The sequence below is a fragment of the Siphateles boraxobius genome, unplaced genomic scaffold (genome assembly GCF_051911475.1).
Source record: "Siphateles boraxobius isolate OS27281-9 unplaced genomic scaffold, OSU_SipBor_1 47, whole genome shotgun sequence".
NCBI classification, from domain to species: Eukaryota; Metazoa; Chordata; class Actinopteri; order Cypriniformes; family Leuciscidae; genus Siphateles; species Siphateles boraxobius.
Window position 1 is genome coordinate 1344223 of NW_027509108.1, and position 21810 is coordinate 1366032.

At 39.3% G+C, this 21810-nt stretch overlaps 1 protein-coding gene and 1 pseudogene across 2 annotated transcripts in view; both read left to right on the forward strand.

The window, feature by feature from the left end:
- Positions 1–21810, forward strand: part of LOC143710403 (complement C3-like) — a 217752-nt pseudogene that overhangs the window by 144159 nt on the left and 51783 nt on the right. The window lies entirely within an intron of this gene.
- On the forward strand, positions 1548–13530 carry LOC143710484 (complement C3-like). The gene is made up of 16 exons (XM_077201430.1): positions 1548–1646; positions 1731–1926; positions 2396–2564; positions 9216–9289; positions 9437–9525; positions 9737–9819; positions 9916–10003; positions 11032–11134; positions 11269–11389; positions 11537–11652; positions 11957–12103; positions 12198–12401; positions 12547–12738; positions 12818–12970; positions 13053–13182; positions 13466–13530. The coding sequence occupies exons 1-16, from the start codon at positions 1576–1578 to the stop codon at positions 13528–13530; spliced, it is 2001 nt and encodes a 666-aa protein (XP_077057545.1). The 5' UTR covers positions 1548–1575.

Here is a 21810-nt window from a genome sequence, read left to right on the forward strand (position 1 = left end):
TCCGGGGAATCACCTGTTTTAAACAAACACAGAGAGGAGAGTCTGCTGGAGAGAAGAGAACGAGACAGAGCTCGTAATAAAATAAGAATCAACATCAGCTTTTTTTTCAGAGATTACGAGAGCAGATGTGAAATGTAAAGCGATGCAGAGATTATGCCGTTTTTATTCTCAACAGGTGAATAAGGTATTTTATTGAACAGATAAACTGCCATATGTATCTCTCTAACAGGGTTCACTAAAGCATGATCTATTGTGAATATCATTTCATTATGGTTGTTGTAGCAGTGCTGGAATTAATTTTCAAGGCAGTACCGTGTCTATTAATGGCCATATACAGTAATGTCTTCATCTAGTCAGCTTGAGATCCTTTCCATCTGTTTCTCTTACGCCTTTTTTGAGCAGTAGGATAATCTCGCTCACTTTTTTAGTTATGAGAAAGAACAATGTCCACCCGCAAAGTCATGCAGAGTTACATAGGTTGTAAATCTCTGTGTAAGATTATTAAATGTACACTGTCACCTCCGGCTGTGCAGAATGAGTCGTTGTTACTGTCAACTTCCTGTCAGTGGGATTCAAACTGGTCTTTCTCTCATTATAAACAATGGGAGTTTATTTTTACATAATTAATAAACTGTGAACATCCCAGGATCAGCAGTCTGCTAATTATATAAAAATGAATGAAATGAAAATGAAATGTCTTCTTATATGCCAATTTATAAAGTGGTTTCTTTTTTTAAAAAAATCTTTAAAGTTACCAGTTTTATTTAAACCAGTTGTGCTCTAAACAATATATTTTTTTCTATATTTTATTCATATCATATAGAGTTATATCTTAACTCATTGCCCCATGTTCCATTTACAACTACAGTATGAATGAAGGGCTTTGAAACATCCATCCATGCTCCAAACTGCTTGTCCTGTAGGGTTGCTGGAGTCTATTACTAGCGTCTCGGGCTGAAGGCAGGGAAACACACTGGACGGATGGCCAGTCAATCACTGCTTTGGAACATTTACACAAAAGCACATGTGTTGTGCTGAAATGTACAAAAGATCAACAGAGCGACTGCCAGTTTACCAAAGGTTAAATTTACACAACAGGTTTTTGCAGGTCATTTACGGGAAATCTGAATTTGACTGTTGATACTCTTTAAATGCTTATGAGATATTTATGAATTTCCTGCACTTAATTTGCATTTTTACATTAGGCACTGATTAAAAGACTCAAGATTCAGATTTATTCAGAGTCTATATGTTAAATGAACTTAAAAGATATATTTGATTTATAAAATGTACGAAAATAAAAAAGTTATTGGTGTATCACACAGGAGATTCATAAAGATCTCATAAGGATTTGAAAAGTGAATGGCAGTCAAACATAAATATTACTTGCTATACTGTTAGATTGTAGAATACTAAAGTGTCAGTTTATTTACAAAACAAATGAAAACAAACAGAGAGAAAGAGAGAGCAGTTTGGACTGAGGGTCACAGAGACGCGGGTATAAATCTGAGCTGTTGCATGTACACACACACACACACACACACACACACACACACACACACACACACACACACGATGGAGGTGAAGCTGTTGTGCCTGACTGTAGTTCTTCTCTCCTCACCCCTCCTCACACTGTGTGACCCGCTGTGAGTATAAAACACACAGTTCTTTCATAGAGTTACTAATAATGTGTTTTTAAGATTTCAAACGCTGTGATTTGATCTCCTCAGGTTTGTTCTGTCAGCTCCTAATTTGCTGAGAGTGGGTTCCTCAGAGAACGTGTTTGTGGAGGCTCAGGATTACTCTGGAGGAGCTCTTGATGTAACGATCACAGTGAAGAAGTTCCCAAAGAAACACGTGGGGATGCTGTTCAAAACAGTGACACTGACTGCAGAAAACAATTACCAGATCCTTACAGATATGAAGGTGAGCTCCATAATTACTGTGATGTTTCATTCTGTAACATGGTGAGAGTCAGGCAGGTAAAGGAGCCGGCTGGGAAGCGTATCCACGTGCAGGTTTAGGTTTATTAAAATTATCCACAAGGTCATTAAACACAAGGTAACTGGCATAAACAAATAAAAACACAGAACAGGAGGAAACACGATAAACCAGAGAAAGTGATTTCCGCGACTGACAGAGAACAAGTGAAACAGCAGGGCTATATATACACAGGCAGACAAGCTTAACATGATAACAATGGGGCGTAGATAATAAGAAACACCTGGGGAGAATAATCAACATGTAAACCTACAAAGAACTACAAAACATGGTGTAAGACAGGAAATAACACAAGAGTCCAGGAACACAAGACAGGGGAACACAGGCTGGGATAATAACGCATTATCTTTATTGTATTATCAGATAAAATTCAGACTCACTGATTGTTCATTAGATCCCTGATGATCAGAACTATTTCTCTGATGATCCTCTGGAGAAGCAGTATGTGTTTCTACAAGCTCAATTTCCATCTCACACTCTGGAGAAAGTGATCATGGTCTCATTCCAGTCTGGATATATATTTATACAGACAGACAAGCCAATCTACACGCCTGCTAGCACAGGTAAGAATATGAGCTTAATAAAGTTCACAACATAATTTCGGGAGGAGTGAACCCATCTTTCAATGAACTGTCGAGCATAAAAGCAGCCGCTCGCCTTGCTCTGGCATCAGCTGTTTTAGTGTCCCTCCACCAGGGCTCAACATAAAAAAAAAATCCCAACAGTAGATCAGAGTTTTGCTGGCCCCTTCTATATTTTTACTGGCCCTGAAAGAAATATAAGGAAAAGCACTTTTCCATTAAACTGTATTTATTGTATACATTAGGATAAATTTTTCTTGTCCTCTCACAATGACAGTAAACTATAATTATTAGCCTACATTACATGAGTGATGAGTAATGTTACATAGGCCTATTTTCACTTCAAAATGGCGAAATTAGACACAAATATGTTAGTTTGCCTGATTATTTTTGTCATTCGTTTAACATTTATGACCTAAAAAAACTGTCAATGAAGAACGCGCTGAATCTGATTCTATAACAAGACTGAAGCGAACACGAATTATGCATTTTGCATGACGGCTCGGTCGGCTTTTGTAGGAAATTTCCGGCAAACGAAACAGTACATGCCCTCATCGCCTTTCTCCACCCAGGTGTACTGTGTTTTCCATGACACTAGGAATTAGGGCTGGGCGATATGGCCAAAAAAAATCATATCTCTGTATTTTTTGGTTAAATGGTGACATACGATATCTCGGTACTTTCTATGTTTTTCTATCTGGATAAAGAAAATCTGTATTTATTTAAAAATATATATATTTTATTCAACATCCTGCTCAATGATATCCAAACAATGTTGATATTGAAAGATATGGAAACAAATATAGGGAATGCAGGCTATGCAATATTATGTGCAAAATGGTGGTTAAAATCACCACCATTACAATCTAAAAACAAAAATAATGCTATTGTTTTTAAAATGACTAAAGGCTAAACTAAAAGGCTAAACTAAAAATGAAAATAAAAACAAAAACAAAAGCAAAAACTAATTATATTAGCCTGCATTTGTTTACCCCATTATAATGGTCACTTTCATAAAAATATCCTTGTAGGTTTAAAATTCCACATATGGCACATTTATTGTCTCCAACAACAAATATTTTAGCAATATGTTTATTTTAGTCAGAATTATTGCGCTACTGTTCTATTGTGCTCGTCTGTTTGGCGCGCATGCGTGCGGCGGCGCTCATCAGAATCAGAATCAGAATCAGAAAGAGCTTTATTGCCAAGTGTGCTTGCACACACAAGGAATTTGTTTTGGTACTGAGGCTTCCAGTGGACATATACAAATACAAATACAACATGAAACATAATACTACAAATTATAAGAATAAAAAATAAAAATAAAAATATAAATATATGAGAATAAAACTATCACAGTTGGGTTTAGTCAGAATAGACATTTTCAGATTTACAGATTATGAACCTATTAACAGTGTTTTGAATATTATAAATAAATAAATCTACATATAAGTATCACCTGAGTTGTAGGATATTGCACTAAACAGTGGGAGTATTGCACTTACAGGCATATGCCTTGGGAGGAGTGTTAACTGTTCAGGAGGGAAATGGCCTGTGGGAAGAAACTGTTCCTGTGCCGAGATGTTCTTGTGGCCAGTGATCTGAGTCTCCGTCTTGACGGTAACAGTTCAAACAGGAGGTGTCCAGGGTGAGTGGAGTCTGTGATGATTTTACCTGCTCTCTTCCTCACTCTGGAAGAGTACAGGTCCTGGAGGTTTGGCAGGGGGGCACCAATGATCCTCTCCGCAGTCCGGACTGTCCGTTGTAGTCTCCTGATGTCTAATTTGGTAGCTGAACCAAACCAGACAGTGATGGAAGCGCACAAGACAGACTCAATGACGGGTGAGTAGAACTGAATCAGCAGATCCTGTGGCAGGTTGAACTTCCTCAGCTGGCGAAGGAAGTACAGTCTCTGCTGGGCCTTTTTCACAGTGGAGTCAACGTGATTGTCCCACTTCAGGTCCTGAGAGATGATAGTGCCCAGGAACCTGAATGACTCCACTGCTTCCACAGTGCTGTTCATGATGGTGAGTGGGGGGAGTGCTGGGCTGTTCCTCCTGAAGTCCACGATCATCTCCACTGTTTTGAGCGTGTTCAGCTCAAGGTTGTTATAACTGCACCAGGCAGCCAGCTGTTCAACCTCCAGTCTGTAAGCAGACTCGTCACCGTTTTGGATGAGACCGATGACAGTGGTGTCGTCTGCAAATTTCAGGAGCTTGACAGTGGGGTCTTTAGAAGTGCAGTCATTAGTGTACAGGGAGAAGAGCAGTGGGGAGAGAACGCACCCTTGGGGGGCTCCAGTGCTGATTGTGAGTGTCTTGGATGTGTGTTTCCCCAGTCTCACTCGCTGCTGCCGGTCCGTCAGGAAGCTGGTGATCCACTGACAGATCGAGGATGGTATGGAGAGCTGGGTCAGTTTTGCTGTGAGAAGACCAGGCATGATGGTATTGAAGGCCGAACTGAAGTCCACAAAGAGGATCCTTGCATAAGTCCCTGGTCTGTCGAGATGTTGCAGGATATAATGCAGTCCCATGTTGACTGCATCATCCACAGACCTGTTTGCTCTGTAAGCAAACTGAAAGGTATCCAGCAGGGGTCCAGTGATGTCCTTCAGGTGGGCCAACACCAGTCTTTCAAACGACTTCATGACCACAGACGTGAGAGCGACAGGTCTGTAGTCATTAAGTCCAGTGATATTGGGTTTTTTGGGGACAGGAATGATAGTGGAGCGTTTGAAGCAGCAGGGAACTTCACACTGCTCCAATGATCTGTTGAAGATCTGCGTGAAGACCGGGGCCAGTTGGTCAGCACAGGCTTTTAAACAAGCAGATGAGATGCCGTCTGGGCCTGAGGCTTTCCTAGTCTTCTGTTTTTTGAAGACTCGGCTCACGTCCTCCACACAGACCTTAAGCTCAGGTTGGATGGCAGGAGGGGGGAGTGATAATTGGAGTGCAGGACGTGAAGGTGAATGTGTGAAGTGCAGATCAGACCGGGTGTGTGGTGTGAATGAGGGCTTTTCAAACCGGCAGTAAAATGAATTTAAATCGTCAGCCAGGTGTTGATTGTCCACAGATCGAGGGGATGGTGACTTGTAGTTGGTGATGTTCCTCAGGCCATTCCAGACTGATGATGGGTCGTTGGATGAAAACTGTTTTTTCAGTTTATCAGAGTAGTTCCTTTTAGCAACTCTGATTTCCTTTGTCAATCTGTTTCTGGCCTGGTTATACAAGATTTTATCCCCACTTCTGTAAGCATCCTCTTTGGCATGACGAAGGTGTTTGAGTTTCCCAGTAAACCATGGTTTATCATTAGTGAATGATAAGAATGTCCTGGTAGGAATGCATGTATCCTCACAGAAACTTATTTATGATGTTACAGTATCTGTGAGCTCATCCAGATCATTGGTAGCAGCTTCAAAAACAGTCCAATCAGTGCAATCAAAGCAGGCCTGTAGATTCTGCTCTGCTTCATTAGTCCATCTTTTTACAGTCCTTATTCCAGGTTTAGCTGATTTCAGTTTCTGCCTGTAGGTCGGTATGAGATGAACCAAACAGTGATCAGAGAGCCCCAAAGCTGCCCGTGGGACGGAGTGATACGCATTTCTTATTGTGGTGTAACAGTGGTCCAGTATATTACTGTCTCTGGTGGGACATGTAACGTGCTGTCTGTATTTTGGTAGTTCACGGGAAAGATTTGCTTTGTTAAAATCCCCAAGAATGATTAAAAGAGAGTCTGGGTACCTTTGTTCCGTTTCAGATATTTGTTCAGCCAGCTGTTGTAGCGCCGCGCTCACGCACGCGTCTGGAGGGATGTAAACATTCACGAGAATGAAAGAGGAAAACTCCCAAGGCGAGTAGAAGGGTTTACAGTTTATGAAATGTGCCTCTAAATTAGGAGAGCACATCTTCTTCAGTGTTGATACATCTGAACACCAACTTTCGTTAATGTAGAAACACAATCCACCACCTCTCGTTTTCCCCGTTAGCTTCGCGATGCGATCCGCTCGGAACAGCTGGAAGCCCGGCAGATGTATTGCGTTGTCCGGTATGGCTTCACTCAGCCAGGTTTCAGTGAAGCACAAAGCAGCAGAGTTTAAAAAATCCTTGTTAGTGTGGGTGAGGAGAAGAAGTTCATCCGTTTTGTTAGGAAGGGATCAGAGATTCGCGAGATGAATACTGGGGAGTGCAGTGCGCAGGCCGCGCTCGCGGAGTTTAACCAGCGCGCCGGCTCGCTTCCCGCATTTGCGTCTGAACGCGTGTTTGAATAACACCGCTGCCCCTCCGACGAGAATGTCCAGCAAAACCTCCGAATAATCAAAAACTGTAGAAAAGGTTTCTGGTGTGGGTTTCCTAATGTCCAGTAGTTCGTCTTTGGTGAAACTGATAGGAAAAGAATGACTAAACGCAGAACAAACGAACAAAAACAACACAATAGCTGGAGAGCTCCACACCGAGGCAGCCATCCGCAGCGCCATCTTGGTTAATAGATTAACGGAAGGCTCATTAACGGAAGCCTGAATTTTAGCACAGATCAGTGTTGGCAGATGTACGATAATGATCGTATTTGTACGATAATTTTGACCTCAGTACGATGTATGATCAATAATGAAAAAAATCCCATAATGTACGATAATTTCAGAGTTTTCAGTCGTTTGTCCAAACACACATACCGCTTCCCTCTCTGACCCCGAATCAATTCTCAGGCTCGCCTGCATGCACGCAAGCACGTATATATACACACACACACACAGGCACCACACGGTGTCGCCCAGCCCGCAAGTCAACTACACATTCCCAAGTCTCCCGCAAGTGCCCCCTTCAACAGAACCGAACAATCCACCATACATATTGGTCTAGATAAATAGCTGTATTCTGCACTTTAAGTCGTGTACGATAATTTTCTTCCAAATACGATAATTTTCAACTTCTAGTACGATACCAAGTTTCGGTACCTAAGTGGTTAATCTCGTCAACGTCAGTGAAACAATAAACATGCAGCATGATTGGCTGTGGCGAAAAACACTAGTTTACGCGGCTGCCCAGAGACGTGCCTCTGCCTCATCGCACACGTGAGGCTGTAGTGTCTTTATGTGTGTGTGTGTGTGTGTGTGTGTGTGTGTGTGTGTGTGTGTGTGTGTGTGTGTGTGTGTGTGTGTGTGTGTGTGTGTGTGTGTGTGTGTGTGTGTTTTTGTGTAAGCGTCCAACCCAGATAGATAGAAAATATGTGGAAATGATCAAAAGTGTACCTATGTACCCGACTCGATGCCATAAGCACACAATGCAATATTTTCGACAAGATAAATGCTGCCAAGACCGGTAACACAGTAAATCTGATAAGACACTTAAAAGCGCACAGAATACACTCGAGAGTAGAAAGTTTATATAAATAGTTTGATTACCTAATCAATAGGCGCCTGCGCGTTCACTACTGCGGGGATGACGAGTCAGCATCGCAATAATCATCTTTGCCGCCAACACACTGTAAACACTTGTTCATTAATAAACAATTAAAATATCTCCTTGCTATCGTTTCCCGACACATCCATAATCATTAGGCTACTTTTGCCAGTGCTTTGCGCAAGCTTCATGTGTGCTGAGCGCGAGGCATATATCCCGCACCCCAGTAGCCTATATTTAATTCAATTCACATTTATTTGTATAGCATTTTTCACAATACATATCGTTTCAAATGAGCTTTACAGAAAATGCATGTGTCTAAATTACAATTTAGAGTGATCTGTTATCAGGGGTGACTGTGTGTAATGCATTTCAATTAATTTTCATTCAGTTTCATTGTTAAACAATGCATTAAGTTAAGGAAGAAACAATGAGCTCATTGAAGTAAAGAATACATGTTGTTAAATGATTAGGAAGCATAGAAAACTTTAGCATTGGTGCTTTCTTACAGACTCAAAATATGAGTGTAAAAAATAAAAGTTTTTTTTTTTAGGTAATGTTATATGGATAAAATTGGTATCGAAAAAAGTATCGTTCAGGAACCGGTATCGAAGTCAAGGTATCGGTATCGAACATTTTGTTACGATACCCAGCCCTAGTATTGCCTCATTCCATATCGTTTTAAAAAATCGATATATTGTACAAACTCAATATACCGCCCAGCCCTACTAGGAATGTCCTCTTTCTCATATCAGCCTCATAGTTCTTTGACATTTTATCACGTTATAAATAACCTGAAGTAACATTGACACTCTTCGTGCCACTGTGTATGACGTTTGCTGTTTGTTTTGCTGATGGCCAGTGACTGGCCAATCAACTAGCCCGACATACTCTTTAACTGGCCCCGAGCCATCGGGCCAATGCTTATGTCGAGCCCTGCCCTCCACCTCCCGAACTCCACCAACGTAATTTAGGCATCTTGCTAACATACTTATTATCTAGCATTAGTAGTCCCAATGGTGTATCTAAGCTCAAGTTGAAGCTGCTTCCTTCAGCCCCTCCATTGTGGACAGCAAGCCAAATACGCTTAACCTTTTTAGCCTAAAGATTATATGGGCAAAGGAACTCGTGAAATACTTATATATTTATATATATAACTTTATATATAAGCATGACATCATCTTGTTTATTATTATCAGAACTCGTATTTCAGTTTTTGCTTTGACCTCTTTTGTAGTTCAATACAGGATTTTCTCTCTGACACCCAACATGAAACCCCTGAGTCAGTCTGAAGTCACAGTGGAGATCATGGTACACACTTATATAAGTGCACACTGTTACACACACACACACACACACACACACACACACATTTGTGACATTTCAGCTGTAATGAGCATGTACACTGACGATCTCAGCAAACATACAGTGTTGATACTGATTTCTGTGTTTCTGAAGAATCCACAAGGCATCACAGTTTCATCAGAGAAGATAAATCCAGTGAAAGGGATGAAGTCTGGACAATACGCCATTCCTGAGGTTGCCAGGTGTGTTTGTGTGTGAAATACTGAAGACTGAGCTTGCTCAACCCGTGTGAACTTTATTTAGTGATTCATTATGTCTATCTCAGGATAATAACTCTTGAATTTATATACACACAACGCAGCTAATACTCATAGATGTGATCTGTGTTATACGTTTTGTTTCATCTGTTGTATAATGCTAATTTAAAAGTGTTTTGAAATGTTTTTGTTTCAGTTTTGGGATGTGGAAGATTGTCACTCGGTACACACACACTCCTCAGAAGACGTTTACAGTGGACTTTGCTGTCAAAAAATATGGTAAGAACTGTGTCAACAAAATGTGTGTTGTGTAAATGCGATAAAAACTAAAAGAATGCATTTATTTATTTGTCTTTTCTCTGGTTTGGTTTATAGTGCCTCCAACATTTGGAGTCAGATTAAGATCTAGTAAGTCATTCTTCTATGTGGGAGACGAGAGCCTGACAGTCGACATTGAAGCCAAGTAAGACGACATATGTTCTGCTTCTCTGTATTGAAAATTAATCTATAATGTGTGCACACACTGATTTAAAGTATATTTCTATGTAAACTACAAAATAATGTGCTATGAGCAACCAAAACTTTTCATGAGTGTTTGAGATGGTATAACTTCCAAAGTAACAAAGACATTTATCTTAGTCTCAAAAGGCATATATTTTTTTTGAATTGTGGTTATTCTGTATTTTACTGGTAGTATGAATATTGTTTCCTGTGTATCCGCTCTCATGACTCCTCATGAAGCTCGCTCATCGTTCCTTGCAGTGTAATTAGAGGACTGAGATCCATCTTTTCCAGGCCACGGGCTGGAGGGCGGAGGAGCGAGGAAACAAGAAAGCATCAATTTGAGCATTGAGAAGCACCCACAGATTGTGGGGATGCTAGAGCAAGGAACATGGTGGATTATGGACAATATATTGATGTATTCTGTGTCTGAAAGGATCTCTATGTGTACATGTTTATAACCATGAAGGAATGAGAACCCCAGGATGTGGATTTTTATGCAATATTTGGTTTGCAACATTTGTTTGCATAAATCTGAATGCATGGACTCTGCTTGCATTTGTTACATGTTGTCAACAACAACAGCTTAAGGGAAAGCCGTAACAGGTTTTATACATCATTTAATTTGACTGAATCATCCTGACATCAGTTGGTTACACCAGGGGTTTTCAAAGTGTGTGGCACAGAGAGCAGCAACAGAGAATATTGGCTACTTACACTGTAAAATCCAACAGTTCTTCTTCTAACTAACACTTTTTAGATAACTATAAATACAAAATGAGTAGTGTACATGCTCATATACCAAAAAAAAATAAAATAAAAGAAAAACACATGCTGTTCAAAACATGTATGACAGTGAAAAAAAAAAAAAAAAGTAGTTAGACAAATGTTCAAGCTGCTTTGTTTCTGTGTAATGAAAGTGGATGTGGATCAGGGACAGTCGTCGTCACCGTTCAGTTTTTACAGCTGAAATTATATATGCCTTTATAGGTACTTGTTTGGACAGAAGGTGGAAGGAAATGCGTTTGTGATGTTTGGTGTGATGGACGGTGAGAAGAAAACAAGTATTCCTGCCTCTCTGCAAAGAGTTCAGGTGCAGAGACATTAAACAGTTTACAAGTTGGGATCAATCTCATTTCTCTTCCCCATAGAACAACTTAAAACATTAAATAAATGTTTTACCTTGTCTTGTAGACTGATGTTAATGTCTTTCTCATATATGAATAGATAATTAAAGGAGAAGGTGTTGCAGAACTGACCAGTAAGATGATCACTAACACCTTTCCAGACATTAAACAGCTGGTTGGACGATCAATCTATGTTTCAGTCAGTGTTTTAACAGAAAGTGGTAAGACTCAACAGATACTGTACATCTGTATGTTTAAATGCCTGTGTGTGATTGTATATGAGAGGCAGATAATCGTGTGTGTGTGTGTGTGTGTGTGTGTGTGTGTGTGTGTGTGTGTGTGTGTGTGTGTGTGTGTGTGTGTGTCAGGCAGTGAAATGGTGGAGGCAGAAAGGAGAGGCATTCAGATCATGACGTCACCGTACAACATCCACTTAAAAAAAACACCACAATTCTTCAAACCTGGGATGCCCTTCGATATATCGGTATAAAACATAGATAAACATTACATAACCATTGACTAAAAACTAAACAAGTAAATATCATAAACTTTTTAAGTTTGCATGAAATGGAAGTTGCGATAGTTTTTTCTTCCCTAATGTGATTTGCAGTGTGTGTATGTATGTATGTATATAATATATATATATATATATATATATATATATATATATTTTACCATATCACCTATCCCTACTAGAAAGTTTGGAACCAAGGAACAATTTCATAATTCTTTTTATATATATATATATATATATATATATATATATTTTTTTTTTTTTTTTTTTAAAGGTCTGTGTAACAAATCCTGACCAGACTCCTGCTGAAAAAGTGGAAGTGGAGGTCCATCCTGGAGGGGTCAAAGCTCAAACAACAGCCAATGGTATTGCAAAAGTAACCGTCAACACTCCAGGAGGATCTTCCAGGCTAGAAATCATTGTAAGGGATTGAATAAATATAGAACAAGCTGTTTGTTTACAGTTACTTGAAGTTGCTGTGAATCAGCAGGAATAAAAAAATATATATATTTCAGGCAAAGACCAAAGATCCACAATTAGGAGATGAACAGCAGGCAGTGAAGACGATGACGGCTCTTGCTTACGTTCCCAAAGGAGACTCCAAGAACTATCTACACATCGGCATTGATTCTGCAGAGCTTCAGATCGGTGATCAAATGAAAGTCAATCTGAACACTGGACAAAGTCCAGGAGTCAAAGATCAAGATTACACATACATGGTAAAGATTATAGTTATTTGTTATTCATCCAATGTACCAGTACCACCAATGCATCAATTACATCAATATTTTATTTCTATCACAGCTCTTGTTTTAAACTGTACAAATACCTTAAGACTTTTCTACTTGTCTGTCTCATTTCCAGATCTTGAGTAAAGGTCAGATTGTTCAAGCAAGCAGGTTTAAGAGGAGAGGACAAGCTCTAGTGACTCTGTCTCTACCTGTAACCAAAGACATGGTGCCGTCCTTCCGCTTTGTGGCTTATTACCATGTGGGCTCGTCTGAGGTGGTGTCTGATTCAGTCTGGGTCGACGTGAAGGACACGTGCATGGGAATGGTGGGTCAACCATCACAAGAAATGATTGACAGGCTAATCAACTACAGTAGATCTGATTCAGTGTCTCTCGTTTTAACAGCTCAAGCTTCAGGTGAAGAACAAGATGAATACCTATCGTACAGGAGATACGGTCACGCTGCAGATAACTGGAGATCCTGGAGCTAGAGTTGGGCTGGTGGTGGTTGATAAGGCTGTGAATGTCCTGAACAAGAACAGACTCAGTCAGACTCAGGTGAAGGACCTTCTTCAGACGTCATGGCACAAACAGCTCTGGCATAAACCGCATGTAACTGGTGTCTTTTTTGCACCTCTAGATCTGGGATGTCATAGAGAAGCATGACACCGGCTGTACGGCAGGAGGTGGAAGGGACAGTATGGGGGTTTTCAGTGATGCAGGTCTGATGTTTGAGTCCAGCACTGCAGGAGGAACCAACACCAGAACAGGTATATATGTATATTTGTAATTTCTTTAATTTTAATATAAAATACCATTATTTTTTATTTTATATTTTACTACAAATAATCCATAGGGTCAGTGTCCATGAACATACAATTGAAATAATTTCCTACAGATTTGTCCCTGAATGTCTCGAGTGTCTTTATGTTAACTAATTTAAGTTGGTATGATCGGCGCTGGAATAACACTGCACGAGTTCAATTGTAGTGAATATCCTCTCACACATTAGATTGCCATATGCTAATTTTACTCTAACGAAATTTCCTCTAGCGCTGGAGTGTCCCTTCCTTTCAAAGAGAAGACGGAGATCACTGGGTGAGAATCTGCTCTTATGATTCAACCCTTAAACATTAAACATGTTTTTAGACTTCATCTCTGCTGTTGTTTTTCTATCATTGCGGCTTGAATGAACCCTGTATTGGAATAAAGTTAACATTATCTTGAGGATTATCAGAATATGCTATTAATGATCCAGCTATAATGTCTACAGAGCACGTTAAGGGACATGGTGGGAAAAAATATGAGATGGGAGGAAAAATATTATGACAATGCTTTTGCATTCTCTCACAAATATATGGCATTCCCCCGAGAAACTTTCAGAAAATACATAATTGGTAAATCATTGCATAGGGTTCCGACTTGTTTACAAACTTGATTGTTTGTCCTTTTGCTCTAACAGGTGATGAGGACTATTATACAGACTCTGATGAGATTTTGTTACGTACTCAGTTCCCTGAGAGTTGGCTTTGGGAAGAGATTGATCTGTGTGAGAATTGGTGAGTTGGAGACTTTTAGATTAAAGACGTGAGTTAAGCCTCGTTCACACCATAGTGACTCGTAGCAAGTAATTTACATTATCTCATTCGACGAGAGCTTTTGGTGACGTGTGTGTGTGAGTCTGAGTCTGATGGTAAACAATCATTAGAAGAGTACTTCAACAGTCTTCTTGTACTTTTCCTCATATCCCAGTCCAGCACCAGTCACAGATAAACTGATCTACCTGAAAGACTCTATCACTACCTGGCAGATCTTGGCTGTCAGTCTGTCACCAACACTTGGTAAGATGAAGCTGTAAATGTACAACCCCATTTCCAGAATAGTTGGGGCAAATTGTAAAATGCAATAAAATCAAGAATCTGTGATTTGTTAAATCTATTTAACCTTTTTTTAACTGACAAAAGTACAAAGAAAAGTTTTCCAATGTTTCACTGACCAACATACCGTATTTTCCGGACTATAAGTCGCTCCGGACTATAAGTCGCATCAGCCCAAAAATGCGTCATGACGAGGAAAAAAACATATATAAGTCGCACTGGACTATAAGTCGCATTTATTTAGAAATTTATTTAACAAAATCCAAGACCAAGAAAAAGTTATTTAAACAGACTTTAATTCATTAAAACAGAAGGCATTTAAGTTATTCAGCTACACACAATAGCACAAAGAACAACAGGCTGAATATGTGTCCGGTATGTTGTTAACGTAACACATCAACAGTTAGCTACACAATAGCATAAAGAACATACCTGAGAGGCTGAATAGGATAAAATAAAATAAAATAACATAACAAGACAGCGAGTCCAACAGTTATCGGTAAAGCAATTTCACCAAGCTCCCACGATCTTATTCCACATCACTGAACCCGTTGAATTCTTCATCCTCCGTGTCGCTTCTGAACAACTCCGCTATTTCCGGAGGAAGATAAAGCGCCGTCTCCTCTTCTGCGGGGCTGTCGTCAGACTCGGCATCAGTTCCGGTTATTCCAGCCTTTCTGAATCCCGACAGGATGGTTTCGGTTGTCACTGCAGTCCATGCAGTGTCGACCCATCCAAGGACTTGCTGGAAAGTTGCATGGCGCATCCTCCCGGTTGCCGTGAAGCTGTGCTCTCCATCCACCATCCACTCCTCCCACAGGCGACGCAAGACTGCCTTAAAGCTCCGGTTCACCGAGATGTCGAGTGGCTGGAGTACTTTGGTTAAGCCTCCAGGGATGATGACAGGTATGGAGTTGCAAGTTTTTATTTTATCTTTGAATTGTGGCGTTATGTGCGCTCGCATACTGTCCATCACAAGCAGGGCTTTGCGTGTTTTCAGGATGCTTATTGTAGCACTTTGTAAGCCAAATGTTCATCATTTCTTGATTCATCCACCCTTTCTCATTCACGGCCACGACAACTGTGGGGGGAGATTCGTCTTTGGGCATGGTTTTCCGTTTGAAAATGACCATCGGTGGTAATTTCGATCCATCTCCACAACATGCAAGCACCACTGTGAAGTGTGATTTCTCATGACCAGTTGTCACTATATTCACACTTTTCTGCCCTTTCTCTGCGACACTTCGGCCCATGGGGATGTCAAATGTGAGGGGGACCTCGTCCATGTTGATTATATGATCCGGTGACACGTTGTGTTCAGTTACCTTTATTCTTTATTTCAAGGATAGCCCCTTGAGATGTACCATCTCATTTTCGAGGGGGTCCTTACAATAATGACAAACAAGACAAGATGATAAAGAGTAAATATTAGAGATAATTCCAAACACATAAGTACAAAGACACACACACACACTCACACACACACACTCCAACAATGCTCCCTGAAACTAGCCCCCCACCCCCTCACCAGCCAATAATGCACAGACTATGCACAGACAAGGTATGAAAAAAAGGAGAAAAAAGAAATATATATATATATATATATATATATATATATATACACATATATACACACACACACATATATATATATATATATATATATATATATATATACATACATAAAAAATATAGAATATAAAAAATAATAACAATAATAATAATAATATAAAAAAAATAATAGATAAATAAATAAATAAATCCCTTTACAAAAAATAGAGATAGACATTTGTACACATAAGCATACTATACATCCCCTTAGAAATACATCTGCTTGCATGCACGAGTAAAGTATACAATCCATATTTGTAAACAAATACACACATATATACATTACACTGGACAGTGAGTAGTATGAGACCTAAAACAGTTCAGAAACACGAGCAAAGTGTTTGAAATTGAGTAATTAAAGATGATTTAAAGATATAAAGAGAAGTGATCGACCTTAGTGAGGAAGGAAGGTTATTCCAATCAGATGGAGCTTTGAATTTGAATGCACGACGACCAATTTCTTTACTGATTCTAGGTGTAACTAGAAACAGTTGGTCCATGTGCCTTAAGTTGTATTGAGAGCTGAAGGGAATTAAAAGGTCTTTCAAATATGACGGGAAATTAAAATGAATACATTTAAAAATAAGTGTTAACCAGTGGAGTTGTCTTCTGGTCTTCGGCGTAGGCCAGTTCAATGACTCGTACATTAGACAGTGATGGGTTCTGTAAGGACAACTGAGCACAAATCTACAAAGACTATTATATAAAACATTAAGAGGACGGAGATTTGTTCCAGAGGCGTTACCATAGACCACATCAGCATAGTCCAGTATCGGGAATATTAATTGTGTTATAATTCTCTTACGTACTTCTAGTGAGAAGCAGTCAGCAGAACGATAAAGTGATTTCAGACAACCAAATATTTTCTTAGTAATCCAATTAATATGAGATTTAAAGGATAGCTGAGAATCAAGCCAGAGGCCTAGATATTTGAGTTCTTCAATTTTTTCTAATGTTGTTCCATCAGAAAAGCTAATCGACCAGTTACTTAACATCGAGGGATCAGATCGAGTGCAAAACAACATGCTATATGATTTTCTCTTATTCAAAAGAAGCTTGTTCGAGGAAAGCCATCCTTGAACCAAATTGAAATCAGATTGGAGAGAGTACTGAATTTGAGAAATATCAGAACTAAAAAAGTATAATACAGTATCATCTGCATATAAATGAAATTGACAGTCAGAACAGATTTGAGATAGATCATTAATAAAGATTGAGAACAAAAGAGGTCCTAAGGATGATCCTTGTGGAACACCTTTATCACTTATCTTAAAATCTGATTGACTTCCCAGAAAGGCGACACATTGACTTCTATTGTGAAGGAATGAATTGAAAAATAATAAAGAATTCAGAGAGAGACCAATAGCATACAATTTATCTAAAAGAAGATAATGATCAACCATATCAAATGCTTTTGAGAGATCAATAAATATAGCACCCGTACGCATATTGCTGTCAGCAGCTGACAGTATATCATTTGTAAATTTTAGAAGAGCTGTGGTGGTTGAATGGCTAGGTCGAAAACCTGATTGGTATGAAGATAGTATATTATGGTCATTAAGATATGTAGTTAATTGATTAAATATTAATTTTTCAAATATTTTTGCTATACTATTGATAATAGAGATTGGTCTATAATTATTAGTGTCTGATGTGTCACCTCCTTTATGAAGAGGAATTATCCTAGCACTTTTCCATGCTGTGGGTATTTCACAAGTTGCAAAAGATAAATTAGATAAATCAGCCAGTGGAAATGACAAAACATGAGAAGCAAGTTTAAAGAACTTAATTTCCAGACCATCTGGACCAGCATTGCATCCAGAGCTTAGACTATCAATAACCCGCAGGAACATCAATTGGAAAAATCGTTTTGAAACAAAAGGAGCAGCCACACCTAAACTGAGTCGATGCAAGACCAGCATAAGTGTAACCAGACCGAGAGCTGCCAATTGTAGAAAAGTGCTGGCTGAATGCCTCTGCAATTAATAAAGGTACACTCACGGTTTGATTATTTAATCTAATATGCGTAGTAGAGCTTTTTGTGGATTTATTGGTTATATCATTAATTCTCTTCCAAAATTTCTTCGGGTTCTTAAAATCAGTTGATAGGCAGTCTTTATAGTAGTTTGCTTTAGCATTTCTTGTGTTGGTTTTACATTTATTCCTTAACTCCTAATATACATTCCAATCGGTAGAGTCCAATGTAATACGGTATTTTTTCCAGGCCTTGTCTCTTTGTTTAAATAAATATATGAGATCTCCCTTGATCCAGGGTAAATGTCGACCCTTAACCTTAATTGATATCAAAGGAGCATGCTTATTGATAATCTCGAAAAACTCGGTATAAAAAAAAATCCATGCATCTTCCACTGTTGGAATTAAATTAAATCTCTCCCAGTTTATATTTAATAGATCCTGTATGAAGAGTTCAGGGTTAATTTTATTAAATTGTCTTACTTTAATCAATTTAGGAGGAAGACAAGGCACTTTAATTTTCCAAATACAGAAAACCATAGAATGGTCACTAAAAGAATCAGGTAAAACCCCAGATTGTAAAATTCTATCAGGATGGGAGACTAAGATCCAGTCAAGCAAAGATGAGGAACTGGAACCGACTCTAGTAGGTTCCTTTATGAGTTGAGATAGATTTATACTATTAAAGAGATTACGATCTTTCTGAGAGGAGCGATCAAGCCAATTAGAGTTAAAGTCACCTAATAAAATCTTTTCACAGTTGCCATCTAAAGAATTAATGGTAGACAAAATACAGTCAGTGGTTTCTGCTGGCGCAGACGGAGGTTTATAAATATTTCCAATGATTAATCGTTTATTTTCATGGAAAATGATTTTAACAAAAAGGCCTTCGAAATGTCTGGGATTCTCATTTGGCAAAACAAGTTCTGCAGTCAAATTTGTGGATACATATATTACGAGGCCCCCACCTCTTGAACCTCTATCTTTCCTAAATACAACATAATTGTCAAATTTGATTTCTTCATCAGGAATATTACTGTTTAGACAAGTTTCAGACAAAGTAATTACATGGGGTTTATTATAGGTAAGCCAGGCTCTCAGTAAATCCATTTTAGATGGCAAGCTCCTAATGTTCAAATGAATAACCTGCAACCCTTTAGCACAATTCATTATTCCAAAATAACTGAATAAGTCTGTGTATAGTCAGGCAGTAAGAAAGCACACAGAGCATCATCGCAGATTGTGGTGTATAGCAGCCAGAATAGACGGAGAGAGAGGCAGAAGGAGAGCAACAAACACAAACACGGACACATACGCACTCACACATAGACCTGACAGGAAAGAGCATACGGCATTGGAGCAAACACATACAGCTCTTTCCAAATAAATAATAATAGAGAGTAATAAAGGAAAAAACAACAAAGTACGCAGCTCAGTCTGCTGGCTCAGCATAATGCGAGGAAATCAAAATGAAAGCCCAACTCTACTAACAGTAAAATAAAGTGCCTTTATGAAGTCATCAAAAGACAAGCAAGCAAGAATAAGATAGTAAGAAAATAGTAAGCTTCGACAGCTTCGTAATTTAATAGCTTCAAAAACCCAAAAGAAGACAATTCAGTATTTATATTAAACCAATTATTTATAAGCGTCTATCATACCATGTTACATAATTTCGATTAACCTATCTTATATTATTAGGCCATTTATGACACTTGTGCTCTGCTATACGGCAAATAATAATAAAACAATTGCCACTATCATCACACAAAAACAATTTTGTCAGAAAGAAAGCGGAAGTAAAGCAGCAATCGCCAACACAGTAATTCTATCAGGAACACAGATGATCATATAAAACAAACTCAATGTCAGTCCGATGATGAAATAAGTTCACGACTATTTATGACCGAAGAATTCCAAAAGGAGAAGAAAAGAGAGAGAGGGAAGAAAAAAAAAAAAAAGAAATTCATCAACAGACCGGGTATTAAGCTGGTGCTGGTACTGACCACTGGTCAACACCATCCATCACTCAGCTACCATATCAGAATCAATGGAGGAGTTAATGGAGGAAATTACATCGAGGAATTTCTCAGCTTCACCAGGAGTATGAAAGAAGTGCTTCTTACCAGCATGGGTAACTCTCAGCGTAAAGGGAAAAATCAGTCCATATTCAATGTCCCGATCACGGAACTTTTTCTTCACAGTATCAAATTCTCGGCGTCTCTGGACTACACCAGCAGAGAAGTCCGGGTAAATATAAACTCAAAATTCTTTCGATGAGCCCTCTTGATTCGTAGCCCTCGCTTTGTACCAGAGGAGGTCCTTCCTGTCCCTGGCTAGTTTCTATATCTTCAGCTTGTCTTGGAAGTGCTGAAACTTTACCAAGATAGGCCTGGGACCCTTGGCTTTAACGTTGTCCATGAAACCGATGCGATGACAGCGCTTAATCATAGGAGGAACGGAGAAATTTGTTTCACCTAGGAGCTGAGGAATCAGATGACTCATGAAGCCGAGGATATCTTTAGCCTCCGCCTTCTCAGGTATGCCGATGAAGCGTAAATTAGAGCGTCTGCTTCGGTTCTCGGCGTTTTCCGTCCATACTTTAAGATCGAAGTTTTCCTTTTCGAGGACCTTTACACGTTTGACCAGTTCAGCTATGTTATCTTCGTTTGCGCTAACTCTCAGCTGAATCTCGTTGACCTGATCTCCAAGCATATGAAGTGAGTCATCTATTTTCTCCAGACTGGGTTGAAGTGAGTCTATTTTAGAGTCAATATGTGAGATCATGTCGAGCTTCATTTGCTGCATCATATCAAAAATCATTTGGAGAGTAATAGGTTCACCCATTGGTTCACCCATTGTGAAGCCAGCAGCGTTTCCACTCGCAAATAAGGAGAGTGGAATCACAAAGTTCGTAGATTTGAAGCTAGAGGCTGTTATAGTGTTTCTTTCTTGATTCACCACATATAAATCATTGGCAGATGACACCAGATACTTGGCAATATAGGTGAAAGTAGAAAGTATAAATCTTAACACCCAAAATAGTTGAGCCAGCAGACTAGAGCTCGCAGCACTCGCGCACTACTCGGCAGCCATCTTTGACAATTACCTGCTTTTCAACAAACTCACGGAAACTGTCGATCTTAGCTTGGAAGTCTGCTGGCAGTTTCTGACACAACGTTGTCCGTGCTCTGATAGAGAGGCGGTTGCGTTGCATGAAGCGGTAACACCAAGAAGGTCCGCCTGCAAAGTCACTTATATTCATCTCCTTAGCAACTACCAGGGCGTGGAGACGCAACTGCACCGTTGACAAGCCTCTCCCGGCAGCGCGTTGTTCAAGCACCCATCTGTGGACTCGTTCCTCCAGCTCTGGCCATCTTGCTTTCAGCCCGCGATTAGCTTTCTTTGTTTTCTTCATTTCAGTTAGAGTAACCTCTGCTTTTCGCCAGTCCCTCACAAGTTTCTCATTCACTCCAAACTTTCTTTCTGCTGCTCGATTACCGTTTTCGGCTGCATATTTTATTACCTGCAGTTTGTAATCTGCAGAATATGATTTTCTTTTTGGGGGCATTTTGTTTGAATTTTGTTGAATGTTCAGTCTAATATTTCAGTTAATATCAGTTGTTTCAGTTAATTTTTTCAGCGGTAAAACTAGCTGTAGTCTAGAGCGCATAGAGCGCTCTCTCGTGGCTGTAGACGGTAATGCCACCCCCAATTTCGGCAAATGATGCATTCACGTCATACCACAAATACATCAAAAACTCGCAAATAATAATCTGGGGCCGTCAGCGATCCTGTGACGAGTAAATCTTGGTAATTTTGATATATAAGTCGCACCTGACTATAAGTCGCAGGACCAGCCAAGGTATGAAAAAAAGTGCGACTTATAGTCTGGAAAATACGGTAATTGTATTTTGTAAATATGAACAAATGTTGATT